The 19,666-nt window shown below is 39.7% G+C and overlaps 1 protein-coding gene across 3 annotated transcripts in view; it reads left to right on the forward strand.

Moving 5' to 3' along the window:
• COLEC11 (collectin subfamily member 11) overlaps positions 1–10,441 on the forward strand; it is a 54,110-nt gene extending 43,669 nt beyond the window's left edge. For 2 of the 3 annotated variants that reach the window (XM_075414796.1, XM_075414795.1), the window contains exons 4-7: positions 5,341–5,412; positions 6,127–6,180; positions 7,524–7,619; positions 7,779–10,441. In XM_075414796.1, the coding sequence (XP_075270911.1) occupies positions 5,341–5,412; positions 6,127–6,180; positions 7,524–7,619; positions 7,779–8,188 (632 nt within the window). In that variant the 3' untranslated portion in view covers positions 8,189–10,441. The remainder of the gene's footprint in view (positions 1–5,340; positions 5,413–6,126; positions 6,181–7,523; positions 7,620–7,778) is intronic. The other variant, XM_009942041.2, reaches the window with a different exon arrangement.
• The last annotated feature ends 9,225 nt before the right edge of the window (positions 10,442–19,666 follow it).

The raw sequence follows: 19,666 nt of genomic DNA on the forward strand, positions 1-19,666 counted from the left end.
AATGTGTAGCCAAGGGACATAAGGGATACATAATTTAATCCATATTTACATGATGCCAAAAACCGGAACTGTTACTTAAAACTTGAGAACTTCTCTGAAATCATTAGCAGCAGCCCTAAAGCCAACAAAATGCTGCCCGCCATCAGAAAAGATACCAAGGACAAAATGGGAAGCTCATCTTTGCAGCTGATTTTGCTTTGTAGAAAAGCCTGACATGCACCTGACATCAGTGTGGTTCTGGCCTCTGTCGCTCAAGAAGGACACGGGAGATTAGAGAGGGGCACCAGAGATGTGAAGATGGAGGAGCTGCCTCCTAAGGAGAAGCTGGAAAGACTGAGACTCTTCCATCTGTACGAAGGAGTCTGAGGGGGATGTGATCGAGGTTACAGAATCACAAAAGCAGTGAGTGGGGTGACCTGCTGTTCACCAGGTCCCAACATACCTCAACTAGGTGGCACCCACTGAAACTTCTGGGGGGACTGATCCAGCAGCTCCATCTGCAACGGGCTGCAGATAGTGGTTGGGGTCGCGTGACCTCCCTATATTGCACCTCTTGCTGTCACTGTGGGAATCACAGTGCTGGGCTAGAGGGACCACTGGCCTCAACAAGCTTCGTATTATGTTGTTAATGTAATTCTGGCAAGATATATGCTTCATAAGGGCAGTTATTTGTGTTTGCATGCATCTGAACATAAACTCCCCCACTCAGGAAAGAACCATACTATTTCCATTTCTTTCACTTTGAATGTACTTTAAAATCTTTTAAACTGTTCTACTGTCTTCATAGATTGGATTTTTTCTTACTAACTTTAGTTTCCTCTGCAAATTTTCTAGCTTTCCTGATTTCTAGTCAGTATGGATTGATCATAGCTTCCTGGGGTTTTTTTCCTGTTTGTTATGCAAAGCTTTTAAAGTTTCACTTTGTCATTAAGATACCTGTCTAACATGAGTGGGATGGAGCACTGCTGAGAGGTGTTTGTTTCTCCATTGCCTACCAAGGGAGCTTAGATAAATAGCTTAGACTAAAAACCTAACTTTCAAGTGGCTAATGCTGGGTGAAATTAATTTGTCCCAACTACATAAAATGCCACTTCGTATAAGATGTAACTGTGTTGTAGGCACCGTTCCCTAACCAATCACCAACCTTCAGTGGCATGGATAATTCATATTATTTAGCATAAAGCAGTACCATAGTCTATTGGTGTGTTCAGAATTTTCTGATTTCCAGTTGCCAAAAGTTTTAAACAGTTACGTGTCCTGGATGTACGTTACTACCATACCATAAAATCATTATATCCTTTAAAAATACTGTTCTTAGTCAAGTCAGGCTAAATGCTTGCATTGGGAATGCTGACTGCTGCAAGACTAAGGAGGTACACTAGCGGAAAGACGTTGTAAGCTTGGTCTATATCTTACATTCTTTTTCTAAGTACCCTCTGCAGATTGCTGGAAAAGGTGGCACCAGAGTCAAGCGGCCTTTGGTCTGGCTTGGTACACTTCTACTTTGGGTGTTCGGTCGGTCTCCGTGGTGTCTGCTATGTCAAATCGTGTAGAATTTCTATCTGATTTATCTTCAAATCCTTAAGTTTGAGAAGTAAACTACTGCTCTCTTCCCTTTGACAGGATTCCGTTTGTCTGCGACATGGTGAATTTGCGTTTCTGCTGTCTTTTTGACATCTTTTTCTTTTTTTAAGTAGTTTTATCCCATCTTGTCTGTTCCGATTAATCCCGTCTGCAGGGATTGGCCATACCGTATGAAGTCCCCCATTTATAGTGTGGAACAGAGCCAAAGCCCTCATTTTTTCACTAATTGTGCAGTCTACCATTCATGTCTGGTATTCTATTTCTTCTCTTGTTTGTGGGCCTGAAAGGCCACCAAGAAGATCATTTAGAGTTTCCTTCTCTTCAGTTCCTTCCAAAATCCTTTAAGTCTGCTGTAATTTGTTTCAGTGTGCACCACCTTCGTCTGAGGGATGACGGATGACTTGCTTCATATTCTCAATTCAAACTTTCTGAAAGATTTCCTACTTTTTGTCTATGGAGACTTAATTTCTTTTGTTGTCCTCATTTTTTTCCAGCTCTCACTTCCTGATTTCATTAAGACTCTTTAGACTGCATTTTTGGCAATCATAGGGCTGCTAAAAAGGACTTTGAAAAAGGTATTAAAACTTTTGAAACCCTCAAGGCAGATGGGTCTCTCTTGAAACCTTGTGATTTATTCTGCAGAAGAAGCAGAATAAGCATGCCCCTGGAGTAGAAGCAGGGGTTAGTCACCGTAAGAGAAAACCAAATCCAAACAGCTCTTTTAATGAGCACAGGAGACTTAATGTATGTCTTCATTGTTTGAGATAACACAGTTTTACTTCTGAGCAGATCACATAGCTTTTACTGGCTATTACTGAGAAGCAGTTCGTTTTCTGGGCAGTATTTATGAGAAAGAAAATGTAGTAATTTTATATGTTATATTTTATTTATACAAGAGATCTATGTGTTTATTTAATTTCAGGTGTAGCAGCCTGAAAAGAGAAAACATTCAAACATCTGACAATCTCTTACAGTAATCCCAATTCATAAATACCCAAAGCAAGAAAGGTCACTTTCAAAGCAACTTGAGCAAACTCATTACAAGGTGATACTTTTCAGATTTTCAAGGAAATACCCTCTCAATATACGATCTATATTGGATGAATATCCAATGGTAGCATCAGTACCTTTATAACCTGCACAGCCCAATGGGTTGCATCTTTAAGCCAAGTCAATACTCAGTTCTGAAAGTGAAGCTGTATTCCAGAGAGTAGATCTTCAGCTGGTGGAGTGGATTACTTCCAGTCTTGCAGTAGGAGTATACAACATAAGAGAAAAATATTTTTTGTTTCTGGTAAAATTTCCTGAGTCCATGTCTAGTGGTGACTGAATTTGATCCTTGTTGGAAACAAAGGAAAATCATTGATTGTAGGTCTTGCCAGTAATTAATTGGAACAACAAGCCATACACATTTGACTGAAGTCAGTTCAGAGGAAATTTTCTTCCTGACTCATGCCAGCAAGTGACAGTTGCTTGAGACTTCATGGAGTAATACAGAGGACACCTCTTGGCCCAGTGGTGATCAATTTATATTCTGAAACTTGTTACTGATTACACTTTTAAGTTAAAGGTGAAATGGATCATAAAATTATCCAGCTTGTAAAAATATGTAGAGGAAATATGTGACTGTCTGTTCAGGTGCAGTGACAACAGAGGGCAACAGATCTTCAGTTGTCATAGATCCACAACTAAGGCTGAGCTATGACAATTTACACAAGTTCAGCTGCTGGATCCCTGTGGTAGGTGTTCCTCCTAACTTGTCTCATTGATTCCATGCTCCTGTGTAGCCAAACGGTGCATACCAGATGTTGCTTTGAGCAAAGAAACATGATTTTCAACAATTGTTGAAAAAACTGCATGAATATTTCTGAAAGTGATCTTGGGTTTCTGCAGGATGGGAGCCTCAGAAGGCATATGGCTTCTCCTCCCTGTAGTCTCTCCATACCTGCTCTCCATTCATACTGTGTGGTACAGTGGAAAACCCGTCTCATATGATGTAGCTGTACAGCTGTGCTGCCTCCAGACCATGTTTCTCCTTGAAATCATGATACAAAGAGGCCTAAATCTGATGGCAGAGCATTGATTTGCTCAGGTAATGCACCCAGAAAAGGGTGCATTACCTGATACCTCAGGTAATGAGGTGTGGTATTATTTCCTGAGGTTCCTCGGGCCATAGCAACTGCAGCATCAGATATAATCTGCCACATTCACTACATAGTGAGTGTAACAAAGTGACAGGTCTCATTTCACAGGTGTCAGAAAGCCTACCTAAAACAAATCAGGGAATCCTCTCTAAACCAATGCCAGAATCAAAATATCATTTAGAAATAATAAATTGACAAGCTTAGACGATGTAGAGTTTATTGACTATAAATGGCTTTGTTTAAGCTAAAACCTTCAGTTGTGTGCAAGCCTACTGTGTTTACTCTGTAGGTGACTGGTGCTTAATGATTTCCACTGCTGATCCCCTAAACTTGTAGATAAGCTCTGTAGACATGGGATTGAATAAGGCTTTCCTATTACAGGCTAAAGTTCTTCTCACAGATTGACACCATAAAGATAATTATTTTTCATAATGTTTGAGAAATGCCATCCAGAAAAAACATATGACATAACAGGCATGTTTTATCTGTTTTATTATTCGAGCTCTGGAGGAGCTCAGGTCAGTGATATCAATGCTTGGGCTGTGGCACACATTTTGTTAGTAACAGTGCTTCAGCTTGCTTTGTGAAGACAGTGATGGCAAAGAAACTGCCTGTTCCAGTGCAAATTCCGTTTCCCCTGAAGCCATTCGAATATTCACTTTACATCACGCAGGAAAGTACAACTAATAGAAAAGAGGTCAAAGTCAGACAAAGTGAATCAAGCTGTCTTACATTTGATTTCTGGGTTTGCCTCATGGACACACATAGGTGACAGTGGCTGGCTCATGCAGATTTGTTGACAATTTCAGTTGACTTTAAGAGGTGGATAGTTGCCTTTTATTTGTAAAAACAAGGCTGAAGAAAATGATTTTTAGCAACTCCTGTGCTGCAACTGCACTTTGAAATATTCCTTAGAACTGTCTTTAAAATTAGTAACATTCAGCATTGCTGGTTTGAGCCAGACTTTGTATGAACATGTGCGTGTGTCTGTATATATATGTCTATGGAAGATCTCCATTACTTTTCCTTTTTTATTAATGTAATCTTCAAATGCAAGAGCAAAGAATGAGGATGTGACTGATTCCACGGTGTTTATATTGTATAAAGAAGCCATGAAGCCCAAATTCAGCTCTCAGTTACAGGGGAACTGCTGTGTTGGATGAAACCGTCAGTTGTGCTTGGATCCTTTAGGTCTTCTCAGCTCCATGTTAGTTTTCAACCACTGATCCATATTTCAATACAATCCCCCTTATTTTCAACATAATCGTAGAATCATGCAATAGTTTGGGTTGGAAGGGACTGTTAAAGGTCATCTAGTCCAACCCCAAAATTCTGCCATGATCATCAGAAGTTTGCAAAGCGTTTCTAGTGGCTCTCAGCCAAGATCAGTTTTCAGTTACACCTGCAAGCCTCTTTAATGCCAATTGCTTCGCAAAGCTTAAGTCACTGCATAGGTTGTGATACGCAAGTTCTTCACAAGGAGACCTGGACTTTTGGAGTTCAATGAATGTTGGGGATATAGCCTGTTTTTGCTTTTTGTAAAAACTGATACTGCAAGCCTGCTAGAATCTGCATTGCTACCATGTGTCTTTTGTCTTTCTGTTATGTGTAGGAGAAATGGGGGACAAAGGACAGAAAGGCAGCATGGGACGGCATGGAAAAATTGGTCCTATTGGCTCAAAAGGTATGCTTAGTTCAGCTGTTTCTGCACTTGCGTTTCAGATGAAAAGTTGGTGATCGTTTATGTTTGAAAAAAGTTTAGGGGCTTGAAAGACGATTGACTAGTCTCGGAATTTACCATAATAGGGAGTTTCTCACACTGTAGTCAGCCTCATGACTGAGATCTCTTAGCCAGTTAGCTTTTACTCTGACAGCAGCATATTTAGAATATATAAAGAATGTATTTAGAATAAAGACAGACCTTTGTGCACCATCACACAAGTCTGGACAGTTAAGAGAAGTAGATGGGAAGATGCACTGTATTTTTGCAAACTTTTAATAGCCAGAAGATTTGAATTCTAATCTTGCCTACCCCATAAGCTTCCTATGTGACTGATGAAGTAATTTAGACCAGTGTTTACTTAAGCATCTAGATTATGAATTTAGATTTAGGCTCCAACATAGCATATCCAGCCCTTTTCCCTGTGCAACATCTGAACTTACTGGTTCTGTAAAGTTCACAAATTTAAAAAAATGGGTGTTGGTACATATTCTTTATGTTCAAGTTTCATATATTTGGCTGGCCTTTGTAGTGCACCAACTAGGACAGAAAAATCTTTATTTTTGCTTGAGGTATTTCTACTTTCCACATTTGAACGTTACTAGAGAAAAAATAAATAAGCACTAAATGAACAGTTGACCTAAAAAGCTTTCTTAAACTTATTTTTCATGTTTTTAGGTGAAAAAGGAGATAATGGTGACATAGGACCACCAGGTCCTAATGGTGACCCAGGTAATTCGTGACACACCTTGTGTATGTGAAGGATTTTACCAGATGCACATATCATCACCAAAAATACGTGTCTGTTTACATACTAGGGGAAATAATGATAATTTAAATATTTGTATAGCTGCTGTAGTATTTCACTGTAGCATTTTCAAATTACTTGAAATTATTGAAGCTGCAGCAGTTGCTGGACTTGTGTATTTGTTGAAACAATGCCTCAGAGCTCCTCAGAGGTTTGATCACTCCAGAAGGCTAGCGGGAACCGAAGTGCAACTGCCTGTATCATTCATCACCAGTGCAAACGGACATCTCTGCACATCCCATTCTGGCTTCCAGCCAACACAAAAGAGCAGATTGGAAGCTCCTACTCCTCCATGGATTATCATTCTAAGAGTAGGAGATTACTGGGAACACAGATCCACCAGAGGGATAGGTGAAAGCCTGGCACAAGAAGCGTAAGCCTTACAAAAGGGGCAGATGTAGATTTTGCCCAGTTTGTCGCTTCCTGGTAGGGTGCGTTAAAGGTGCAGCAATTAGTTTTCTTGTGTCACGCTAATGCTCAAGCCAGAATACCACATATCTCGTCATCTAGCACAGTTTTGCAGTGTGAGTACCCGATGCTTAGACTGGCTTAGACACCTAAGCTGAGTAATTCGGTAATCAAATGCAGATGTGAATAATTACACACAGAACTGGAAACTGTAATTGATCCTTATTTGAGCTCATGGATGTAACAATTATCCTTTTATCATTCTCATTCAGATTACCTTTGTCAAACCAATATCAATTTGGGTGAATAGATGGGTTCCTATTGTCTTCTTCTATTGGAAGAGGTATATTAAATTCTGTATTTTCAAAAGTACAGAATTAGCTTTTGCAGGTAATTATGTGCATTACATGGTTGGAACATTAGCCTTTTGGATCTGCTGTGTTATGTTCCTTGTGAGGAACAGGCGAACAATGCATTTTACAGACTTTTGCTGTGGAAAAAAGTACTCTTTGGAGAAGACTGAAGAGAATAATTTACTCAAAATGGGGAATTTTGACAAAGGTTTTTGGTTAAAAAAAGTTTTTTTTTTTTTTTTTCAGGGAATATGTCTGTATTTAGGTTAGCTCTAATCATGCAGGCCTGAAGTATCATGGGAAGGGAATTGAGCTGTTGTGGACAGGCTCATACACCTGTGAGAACCATGTGATGGTGCAGGGTACTGAAGGCTATGGGTTTCTGTCTGTTATTTGCAAGACAGCCCTCTCCAGGGCTGCCAGGCTGGGTCTTTTTATAAAATTGTTTAGATAATTATTGAAATCAGATAATATTTTGATTTTGGTGTATATGTATCATTTCACAGGCATCCCCTGTGAATGTAGCCAGCTAAGGAAGGCTATTGGTGAAATGGATATCCAAGTGGCCCAGCTGACAACAGAACTAAAATTCATAAAAAATGGTAGGTTAATGTTATTACATAAATATTTTCCTTTCTCATTGCTGCATTTTACTGGTGGAATTGCTCACAGAGAGCATTACCATCCCACATGTGATTTGTGAAGCTATGTTGGGGTGTACAGTAAGTTGGTTTATAGAAATGCGAGTGCTCACTTTTCAGCACTGCCCTCCCCCGCAGCTGTTGCTGGTGTGCGTGAGACAGATAATAAGATATATCTGCTGGTGAAGGAAGAGAAGAGGTACAAGGAAGCCCAGCTCTACTGCCATGGAAGAGGAGGGACGCTGAGCATGCCCAAGGATGAGACTGCCAACAATCTGATCGCCTCGTACATCAACCAAGCCGGGCTCACCAGAGTTTTCATTGGGATTAATGACCTAGAGAAAGAGGGAAATTTTGTCTATTCTGACCGATCGCCCATGCAGACCTTCAACAAATGGCGCAGTGGGGAGCCCAACAATGCTTATGACGAGGAGGACTGTGTGGAGATGGTGGCATCTGGAGGGTGGAATGATGTTGCGTGTCATATTACCATGTATTTTGTGTGTGAATTTGACAAGGAAAATGTCTAAGCTTGTCTGCTCTTTCTTTATTTCAAGAAAAGATTTTAAGCCGAATGTAGAAGTTACCCCATGTTTATAGAATACAAGTGGTATTTTGCAAGTATTTGGCATCAGTGTTGTACAGCTGTAAATACAATTTAGGTATTTCAAATATCAGTATTTACCCTTCAGAAGGGAAGAGCAGCAATAAGACTTAGCTTGTTTTTTCTGTAGGAAAATATATGCATTTAGATAAAAATTTGGTTTGTGGCGAAATTCTACCCTCACAACAGTTAACAAATGCAATTGCATGACTGCAAGGAAAGGCGGAATTTGGCCTCTAGCTGTTAGAATGATTATTCCTGAAGAAGTAGATTTCCTGATATTCTTTTATCTTAGCAAAATTTGTAGTTATAAGTGTTAATTGCTTCTAGTGCTACAGGGATATTGCAGCAACAAGGCAAATATTTTGTATACTCCAGTTAATAAGTACAAATATTACTGTAAGTTGTTCAGATGTGAAGGTGTTACAATTTTTTTTTTTTAAACACAGCCAAAGCAAGCCAAAAAATCAGAAGTCCTACCAACTTTGTAGTGTTTCTTTATTAACCTGTTCACAGATGTATGACAAGGAGGCACGTAAGTAAACTGAGCTGTAGTGCTGAGGGAGGACAAAGATCTTATCATTTAGTACTGACAGAGAGATCTCAGTCCTGTCAGTGTTTTGTGGTTGGCTAAAGGTAAAAGCAAGATTTGGGTTTTGTGTATTATTTAGTTGAGAATTATTCAGTGCACAAACTATTTCAGGCCCCAAATAATTTCTTACAGTAAACATGTTTCACATTTGTGTAAGATGGTCTCGGTGCATCTTGTTACAAAACAAACAAAATACCAGCCCTCCACAATTTATGGCAAACTTCATAAATAGACAACGAATCTCATAAGAACGGTTTAGCTAGCAGTTCCTTTTGATAGGGAAGCAGCTTACATGTTTACTCAGATTGTAAGGACAACCCCCTGAAAAGCAGCAAAAGTTTCCAAAACTTTCCTGATTCTGTGTATAGCAGTAATAAGTAATTTTGCGCAAATAATTTATGTACCCAATTTACAATTGCATGTGATGGAAAATGTGATGTATAGTTAAAAAATCAACAACATTATTTTACAAAGGAAATGATTAATTACTTGGGATTTTCCTAGGAGACAGTTGCATGATATCTTATCTTGCTGTTAGTCAGTGAAAGCTGACTGCAAAATCTCTGACTGTTTTTGGAGGAATACTTTGTAGAGTGTTTTAAGATGATTTGTAAGGAGAAATGATCCTTTGTATAACATAGTAATGAAAATATGTATCTGATCATTATGGGAGCTTGGTCTACAGGATATCCATAGTGGATGTGGCATGTGGTGTCAGAGATTTCCCTAAAGCAAGGCAAGACTGACTCACATCAACTCTACAGTGCTGTGGTATATAAACAGTCAATGATCATACAGTTCTGTTCATATCCACAGTGTGACATTATTTGATACAATGGTATAATTATACACCTAAGAAACCATTTTACTTGCTATATTTACTCTGTGAATTTGAATCCATTTTATATATGTGTTTGCTCTTAACTTTGAAGATCAGTAACAAATTTTCATAGTATTTGAATAGCAGCCCAGCTCCGGATCAGTCACTCTAAGAAATGAACGGTCCTTTGATTGCTTTACTTTCTTTCTAATAAAGGTAGGTATGATTCCTATATGTTAGGAATTCTTCCAACTGTATAATGAAACCTGTTAAATATTGTGAATATGGTTCTACACTAATATTCAAAAACTTTTTACAGAATTTGCAGGGAGCTAACAATTCCAGTGAAGCAATTTGTTTGTTTAGAATAACACCTTTTGAATATCATGATTATTTCCTGCCTGCTGTAGAAATCCTCAGAAACGGTTTAAATCTCCAACATACTTTTGTCGAATCATTGCAGCTGTATTAAAACAGTCCAAACCTGAGTTACGGATATCTGGAGCTCGCTCATTATGTGTGTGCTGGAGTTGCTAATTGTTTATTTTTCATCCAAGTTTTGAAAGTTTCTGTTGTAATGTTCAGTTTCCTCTGAAACATGAAAAGAGGCCTTTTGAGGAGGTGGGAAGATTTTTCAAAAGCCAAATGCTGCTATTTTAGCTGGAAGTCACAGAACTTTTTATAAAGATTGCCTTGATGTGTAAAGCATTTAAGCAGTCTCAATTTCTATTAAAATTTAAGATGAAAAATAAAGGCAATGGAAAAAACACTTGTTTCCCCCAGTTTTTGTGTTCTTCAGGATATATTTTTGCAGCTCTAGATATAAAAGATAGAAAGAAAATTACTTTTATTGTCAGAGCCCTGTTGTATACTGGCTGCAACAGTTTTTATTTCAGCATTTGGGTGGGGGGAGCAGGGCTAGTGTGTAACATCTCTAGCTGTCCTGCAAGGAGCAAAGACTGCACATCTGTTGTCTACCTCTGTGAGGAACTGGGAAAGAAATGATGGAGGGATTGGAAATGAGTGAGCCCTTCATCATTTCTTTCACCCTCCAGTTGCTGATCCCCATAGGTGGACCCTTGCTGGGGGCAGAAATCAATGTTGCATGTGGCGCTCAGCCTGCATGAAGCCCGCTGGCATGCGTGGTAAGATTTCCATTACTCTCGAATTTGGAGCTATTGTTTTAGGAAAAAAAATCAAATGATAAATTAGTTTTATTTGGGATATTTTCCATGTGCATTAAAACCTGCACTGTAATACCCTGGCTCATTTTGTGTGGCTCTGTGGAAGCCTTCAGAACATGTCTGCATGGCAAGCGTGCACTGAGGTTTCCCAGACTGTTCTTATATGCTTTGCTCTTGATGGATGATTTTTCCTCATAAATATTTCCCCATAGCCCTTATTTATTTTATTCTTAATGAAGGAGCATATTGGTACATTTAAAAAAGGCAACAATAACAGGCTTTTTTTATATAGTCACCCATTGATGCTCTTGAATGACTTCTTCACATTAAATGTGATTTTTCATTCAGCTATATTGCATACCTGTAGCTCGTAAGGCTGTGTTGCTGTGTTATTGATGTCAGGGCCAGACGTGAATCCCCCTTATAGGAGATGACTTGGCAAAGGTAAAGTGTTTAGCTGGCTGGTGAAGCATTTAGTCCATTGCCAGTGAGAACCCTGTGTCACTGTGGGCATCCCGGGAGAGCACTGGACGATGTCTGATCCTGATCACCACCTGGATTTACAGCTCCACATCCTGGCTCCTTGATGGAAGGTGCTGCTCCCACCTGCCTTGTTGTCCTGCTCGGCTCCTGATTCACCATCCCTTGTGGACCAGATGGTCCTCGCTGTGCCCAGACAGATGACACGATTATCCCTGAAAATTTGGTTTTGTGACAGGTTGCAGGTTAGCGGCAGAAATTCTCCTTGGCTGTGAGTTTTAAATTGTCTTACATCACAGAAAAGAACTGCAAAAGATTAATACTTCAACATGGGATTAGAGCATCCTTATTCATGTAAGTAAAATGGAGTGCTTCGTTTTTCATAAGCTCAGGAAATGCCAGTTCAAATATGCGTTACAAAATAGCAGCTAGTTGGGCTTTTTTGTTACAGTTTTTGATGAAAAGTGAAATAAGATTAAATTAAAACAATTCTTATTGTAAAATACGATGAAGGTTCAGAATGGACAAAATTTTGAAGTAGACATTATTCAAGATATTTCCTTTTGGAATATTTTGGAATTCCATTTCTGAATTCTCAAACTTCATCTTGACCCATAAAGCCATTCGTTTTTTATGTTATTGTTAATATTCTTTTTACCTTGGCAGTAACAGTGTTCAGTATAATGCTTGAAATCTTTTACTTTATTCTTTATGTCCTAATTTCAAACGGGAACAAGTTTTCTTTTTGAGAGTCTTGTTGTTTGTCATACTGAAAGAGTTTGACACTTGAACTGGTTGCTCATTCTGGGACTGCTATGCGTTGTAGTTTCAGACAGCAGCCAGCACCAGGCAGCCACTCGCTCACCCCTTGTCTTCTCCCTCAGTGGGATGGGGAGGAGAAATAGACAAAAGGGAATCCTCGTGGGTTGAGATAAAGACAGTTTTGTAAGACAACAAAGGAAATCCTAATACTAGCAATAATACTACTAATAATGATAGTCATAATGATAATGAATATGCAAAACAAACTATATATAATACTGTATTTTTCACCACCCGATGACTGATTCGCAGTCAGTCCCTGAGCAGAGATTGCGAAACCCAGAACTCAGGGATTTTTGTGAATTTTCGCAAAACTCCTGAAAAAGGCCAAACTCCCGGAAAACTTCGAACTCCCGGACAAGAGAGGATTCAAACTCACGGATAAGAGCAGAATGTTTCCTGCTCCCTGCCCAACCCCCATTCATAAACTGAGCATAACGTCTATGGTATGGAATATTTCCATTGACCAGCTGGGCTATCTGCCTGTCTGTGCTCCCTCCCAGCTCCTGCACACCTGCTCATTGGCTGAATATGAGAAACTGGAAAAAGTCCTAGATTTCATATCAACAACTGAAAACATCGGAGTTAACACCATTCTCGTACTAAATCCAGAACACAGTAGCTGCTGGGAAGAAAATTAACTCTATCCCAGCCGAAACCAGAACACTGTGACACTGTAAACACTGTGAATGCAAAGCAATATACAGTTCAACCAACATTAAGTAGAAGATGTTCTTACTGGTTATGAAAAAGATTCCTTTAAGTATTATTCCATATAACTAGCAGTTTAAGCACTAATACAAGTGTGCAATCATTAAATTTAAGATAAAGCAAACACAAACATTTTAAAATATGAAAATCTTACAAATATCCTTTCATCTTGAATTAAAACAAAAAGATGTCAAAGTGAATAAATTTCCAGTAAAGTGGAAATTCAAGTTTTCCTCTAGGTCTATACCCAGATTTAGTTTTTATGGGAAACTCAGTGACTTGCAATGCTGGTGCCTGAATCAAATCCCAGAGTAGAAAATTAGCCTACAATGCAAACACTGATTGTATATGACTCTATGCCTTGCACTTTCTGGACTGCTTCCTCTTAGCCTCTGTTTTGAAGCATTCTGCTCACTTAGCTCCGTATAGAAGTGTGCGCAGAAGTTTGTCCCAAGGGTCAATCTCTTTTCACTGGAGATTCTGGTTTTCAATTTTTGGCTTGCCCTGTGGTGTCAACAGGTCCACATCACTCAACCTGTCTGACACAGATTACGGACCAAGAGATGTTCTTTTTGTCCAACGGGGAGAGGTGGAAACTCTCAGTGAAATGAAAGCACTTCCATGAAACCACCTGCCATGTGAAAGGTGTTGTGCAGGACTGCAGCTGGCCACTCGCCCGTTCCCTGGGGTCCATATTCCTGGTTGGGGAGAGGCAGTCCAGCCTATCGGGACGAGAACTGACCTTGTTATTGTGGTTAAAAAGAAACCAGAGTCTTAAGATTTACTTAAGGAAAACAATGTGCAGTGGAGTATTTTGACTATTTACTTTACAGAGTAGCTGAGAGAAAGAACAGTTTGTTTTTAATTTTGCTGTGTTAGGAGAGTACAAACCATCTGAATTGGGAGAGAAGGGGTTTGTGGAGAGGACGATAGCTGTGTGCTCAAGGTGTTTTTCTGGAGGCGCGCCTCCTCCTATCTGGGAGCTTTTCAATTGGATGAGGAAGGGAGTCCTCTCAAGAGGGAGAGCACGAAATGGAAAAGGTGGGAGAAGCAGCGAGTGGATGTGCGGAACCGGCAGTGAGTGGGATGCCCATGAGGCGGAATGTAAATGTTACCTCCAGCCATTCTCTGGCTTCCTGCTAGGGAAATATAATTATCTTGCCCTTTCCATCAAATCGCCTCACAATAGCTCTGGATACGTAGCCACAAAAACAGAGGGAGGTGACCAATTTAGTGTAATGTCTGTGTCTAAATAAAGCACAGTTTGGGTCTATGGCCAAATAATATCATCCACTAGTCTTTAGATATATTAGTGTATGAAATCACTGGGAATATAACTAAGCACTGATATTCAAAAGCTAGCTATGTAGTATTGATGAGTTTCTGTGTATATGAAAGCGTGAATACTGCCAAAAGTTCAGCAACAGAAGGTCTGGTGTGCAGCTGAAGGATAGGTGCATTACCATGATATCATCTAGTGGCAGTAAGAGGCAAAATGAAGGAGCTGAGCAGTGGTTTGCTTCTGCTTGCATCAGAGTTACCATGTTACTGAGTGCAGTCACTGATGTGGTATTGAACACCTGATTTCCCAGCTCTGAAATCTTTAATCAGCTTTCCTGTCTTCTTCGTGAAGAGATTATTTTGATTTATAACGAAGAGACATGCACTGATTTTAAGTCCAATGCCCAGGTGGGAGTGTTGACTAAGAAGTGAGAAGTGTGCCCGAATGAGTTCAATTATCATGCCTTGGAGTTAAGAAAAAGAAAACAAATCAAGCTGTGCTCTGCAGGCCAGCATCTAAATTGCAGGTGCAGATCTTCACCTGGCATCAATCAACTTCAGTGAAGCCAAATTGATTTATACCTGCTGAGGATTTGGCACAGTATCTTAATAAATTCTGGATCTAAGCTTATATCGGAAAGAAAGAGAGAGGTGTTTTGATGTTTGTAATTTATTCTGGCCACAGGTATTCAAAGTCCGAGCTGGTGTAATGGGTACATCTCTCATGCAAATTTCTGGACTATAATCAGCTGTGACACAAATATTGAGCTTAAAATAGTTGAAGTAGATGTATGCTGTGAAACTTTACCCTAGAAGGTACACAAGGGGTATAATGCAGAATGCAGAGAAGCAGTAAAAGCATTCAACATAATAAACAAGTCTTCTATAATTTTCTAATCTTCTATGAAAATTAAACCTTTGCTTTTTGCCATACTCAGCATTGATTCATAGGAGTAGACGGGTGCCATCTAGTGTAGAAAAGATTTGTTGCATATCTAAAGAGCCACAAATTCAACTTTATTCCTGCTTTGTTCTTCAGTATGATTGGAATAATAAGGACCGACAAACATTCTGCAAGAGGGAATCTGAGCAATATGGTCAGTTCACTGTGTTTGTAGCGTGCACTGAAATAAAAGAAGGTATAAAAATGCAAACACTAACTTCCTTATGACAAAGTGCCCTGCACATATACATATCAACTTGCTTTATTTAATCCCATTCTCTGCTTCTTCCCCAGCATCACTCACCTTCTCCTCTCGATAAATAAATATAATATAGTAATCTGTGACTTATTTAGATAAAGTTCAATATCTCTTCTAAATATCCTCAGCTGGATTAGCAGAAAAGTTTATTATTGACCTTGATACAGGCAGTTCCATTTTCATGCTGATTTTTTGCAATGTCTTACCATTCAGAAGCTTCTAAAAGTGAAACATTAATTCTGGATCCCTTAACCTTGCACTGCAAAATCATAAATGCATTACAGCTGACATGCTGATGCCATGCCTAACACTTCACAATAACAACTCTTTTTAAAAAATACTCTTTGAGACTACTGTCCTGGTTTCCAGTGTCCTCAGTTTTCTTCTTAAAGTTTCTCTTCCTTTTGCAGCATAGGAGACCCACAAGGGAAGTTAATTATGTACTTTTATAATATATCTCATACTGTATTATCTTGGAAATTGACTCACCTGTGAGGTTGTTTTGAATCATGAGCAATTTAAAATGGATTCTTTGAAAATATGGTTTATATTATTAGCGAAGTTGGATCTCCTTTAAGTCTAGACAGTTTTTACTGTAGAGTAACTAGAAGATCAACAAATCTAACTCATGAGACAAATCTACTAAAATGGGCTGGTTGCTAACAGATGAGAAGGAAGTATCCTTATAGTTCAGATAAAACGGCCTGAGTTTGCAGACACCAGGCTATACAGTGGCATGTCCACTATTAGCTGTCACCAGGGATGATACCTGCTCTGGTGCTTTGAGGGTCTTACCTTTGGCCAGTTTTACATGGGCCCAAATGTCTGTTTCTGGTGCCACTTGCAGATCGTTATCTAGCAGTGTCTGCCTCAAGTGTTGGCTGCTCCTTCTGTTCTCAGTGTTAGCCCGGTTTTCAAACAACAAGGCTAATGTGATTGCATGCCGTGTTTCTTTCTAACAACTTTTGAACCTTTTAGCCATTTTTAGCCAGGTGTGACAGAAGGTCTCAGGGATCTGAAGTTTTTAAATGTTTTGTGTAAAGATGTAAGTGGAAATGAGCAAAGATTTCCCTCAGTCCCTCCTCAGGAAAAGGCTGCAGTGTGAACTCATCTGTTGTTAAACACCAAAGAGTCATCTTGGAGACAGACTATACAAAATCCTAACTGCAGGGAAAGATTTGATTAGAAATTGTCCTTTTTAGACATTGAAGACTTGAGATAACAGTGGCAGATACTATAGGAAACCAGCCTTTCTCAGTCCAATTGCCCACAGAACAACTCATCTGCTCTATGATGTTCAGTTGATGGGATGGTGGCTGCAGTGAAAAGGGACCATTAGATCACCTCTTATCGTAGAAAATTTTCCAGACATGTCTCTTTGAATCATCTTTGCTGTGATTAGAGTGTAAATGATATCTGATCATTTTTAACCCATTGATCCCATGTCTTTTTCCCACCTTATCAAGATCACTAACCAGTGATGAGGACAGAATTTTCAAAACTGCTCAGTGTTGTCCTGCCTCTCCTGGGAGCAAGAACAAGCATCAACAGAGCCGGGTGGTATAGAATCCTGTGCATCCCACCTTTTCTGCTGGATGCATGCTGCATGCTTTATATTTGCATTTATACAATGTTTTATGCCTTTTCTCACTGGCTGTGTTTTACGTCCCTTGCGCTTTATGATGTTTAGGCTGAGATGTGATATAGACAAAAAAACGGTCTTCTCTGCTGTTTAAACAAGTAATCTATATGTGTGATTGGAGGATACAGATAAGTGCCTTCACAGAAATCCATTTTTAATAGTGAGCAGACAGGAAAAAATGATTTGTCGTAAGATTACAGGGGGAAATATTTAAACCTGTTATGAAATTTTTAAAGATTTCAAGGAGTATGATAACGATTATGCAGACTAGGTTTATTGCTAGGTGTGTAATGCAAATGAAGAGAAATCAAAGACAAACACACATTGGAAATCAATATTTACTAAGGTATTATGTATGAAGTTAGTCTTGAAAAGAAGAATGTAATGTTTCCCATAAAAAAGACTGAAGGAAAGTAATCATGGGGCATAATCAACAGGGCAGTTGCTTACTTTTGTGGCTTTTGGTGAGCCTGTTTTACCCTTAATTACCCTGAACTGATTTTTAAAAAAAGTTTCTTCACATTAGGTACTGTTTTTTTAGTTTATTCTTACAAATTGCTTTTCATGTTCTCAATCCCTGACTCCACTGCCATTCTCTTAACAGAGGATGGTTCAGCTGGTGTAAGTGACAGTGTGTAGGGTTTACTGCACTGGGAACACCAGTACTGTAGACTGCCTAGCCTGGTAGATGTTTTGTCTAGCTAAGGTCAAATTTTTGCATCCCTGTAACAGAAGATAGTAGATAAATTTGCTGAATGTCTTGGATGTCTTGGGGTGTCTCAAAGGGCAATAGGTGCCTCTGTGTGAGGCAGTTGAATTGAGCCCATCATGATAATCAGTTTACCCTCCTGCTAGTTACTACTAACTGCTTTGATAGGAGATTTCTGCTGGCTGTGAGAGCTTACGCTCTCTGCACATAGGCCAACACCTAAATGGAGACTTTTAAACAGAGGTGTCCAGATCCCCTTGTTCCCCCGACTGCTCGTGGTTTCCCCGAATGCTTTGCTCAGGTTTGCTGGATGGGAGTTGTCTCCTCTGGTTTTAAACATCAGCACTGTAGATATCTACATCCAAGCTAGTCACACTGTATCTATAGTCTGTGTGGAGAAATAAATGCATTCAGGGTATGATTCATCTGTCCTATTTTAGATGTCTAAATTGGGATGGGAATATTCCGTGTTCAGCCTCCTCATTTCTTTCCATTGCCCTAAGGTGAGGCCAAGGTGACAAGGTAAAATGCAAATGTTTCTGTCTGATCAGATGAATCCCACCCATCAAATCTCAGGAGCTTCCACCCCAAAATCTCCATGACATAGATCTGCCACTCAATTGTTTCCCTTGCTGACCAGCTGTGTTTGTCATGTAAGGTTATGAAGAGAAGCTGTACAGGGTTGTGAACTTGATGGACCCAGATGCCCCTTCTATCACGCAGCCCAGTGTGGTACTGACTCATGAGTCACACTCAGGAAAAAAATCAGTGCTCTGCCTGCAGAAAATAACTCTCCTTTCTCCCCTTCCCAAACTGGCAGTTATGATCACTGTGTTAGAGGCAAGCTGAATTTCTTCTTAGCTCTATTTCTTGTGTGAGAGAGACAGTAATGGTTACCTGGCATTGTTTCTTCCTTCCCTGCCACCTGTGATGTGCCCTTTTCCTAGTCTGTGCTGCCAAGCAATAAACAGCACCTCCAGGGAGAGGCAATGCGCAGCAGGAAGAAGAAACCACAAGCACAGCCATGGCAGAGACCGTTTCAGTGACTTTCATGCACAGAGTGTCTTGCTTGACTAGTTTCGTCAGCAAAAGCTCGACAGAGAAGAACTGAGGGTGTGCTCTGTAACTCAGACGGTAACATACCATATAGAATGTGTTAAAAAGGTTACTGACTTCCTGCTTATAAATGTAAAATCAAACACCTTCCAGTAATCCTTCTCTAGCTAGGACTGTACTGGGTTTTTATAAGCTGGTCGGCAAACCTTTGTCTAAATCTGTGAGCTAGGGGACAGAGAAAAAATAAAAAGTTTCCTTTCGCATGGAGAGTGCAAGAAGAAGAACTCAGATGGGGAGATGGGAAGATCTGAGCACAAGCCGGAAGCTGTCAGGACAGAATGGCTGATGGGAGTGAAAAGAAAAAGAGAACACTGCCCAAAATGTCTCTGGAAGAGTTATGATGTGCTCATGGCAGAAGGTCTCGCAAACATAGTGCTGTTTCTCTTTCAGACAGGAAGATCCCAAGGGCACTTTCATTACTAAAAGGTATGTTCAGAGCATAAATGTGTTTATAACATAAAAAACCTTTCTAATGCAAAAGAGGCAAAATATCATGCCTTTTTTTTTGTGTGTGAAACAAGATCTGAGTTTGATGGACTTTCTGAAAGGGTTTTGGCTGCCAGAGGAGGCATATTCTGCAAATAGTCATAGAATTATAGAATTATTTATGTTGGAAAAGACCTTTAAGATCATGGAGTCCAACCATAAACCTACCACTGCCAAGTTCACCACTAAACCGTGTCCCTAAGCACCACACCTACAGGTTTTTTAAACACCTCCAGGGATGGTGACTCAGCCACTTCCCTGGGCAGCCTGTTCCAATGCCTGACCACTCTTTCAGTAAAGATATTTCTCCTAATATCCAGTCTAAACCTCCCCTGACGCAACTTGAGGCCATTGCCTCT

The sequence above is a fragment of the Opisthocomus hoazin genome, chromosome 2 (genome assembly GCF_030867145.1).
Source record: "Opisthocomus hoazin isolate bOpiHoa1 chromosome 2, bOpiHoa1.hap1, whole genome shotgun sequence".
NCBI lineage: Eukaryota > Metazoa > Chordata > Aves > Opisthocomiformes > Opisthocomidae > Opisthocomus > Opisthocomus hoazin.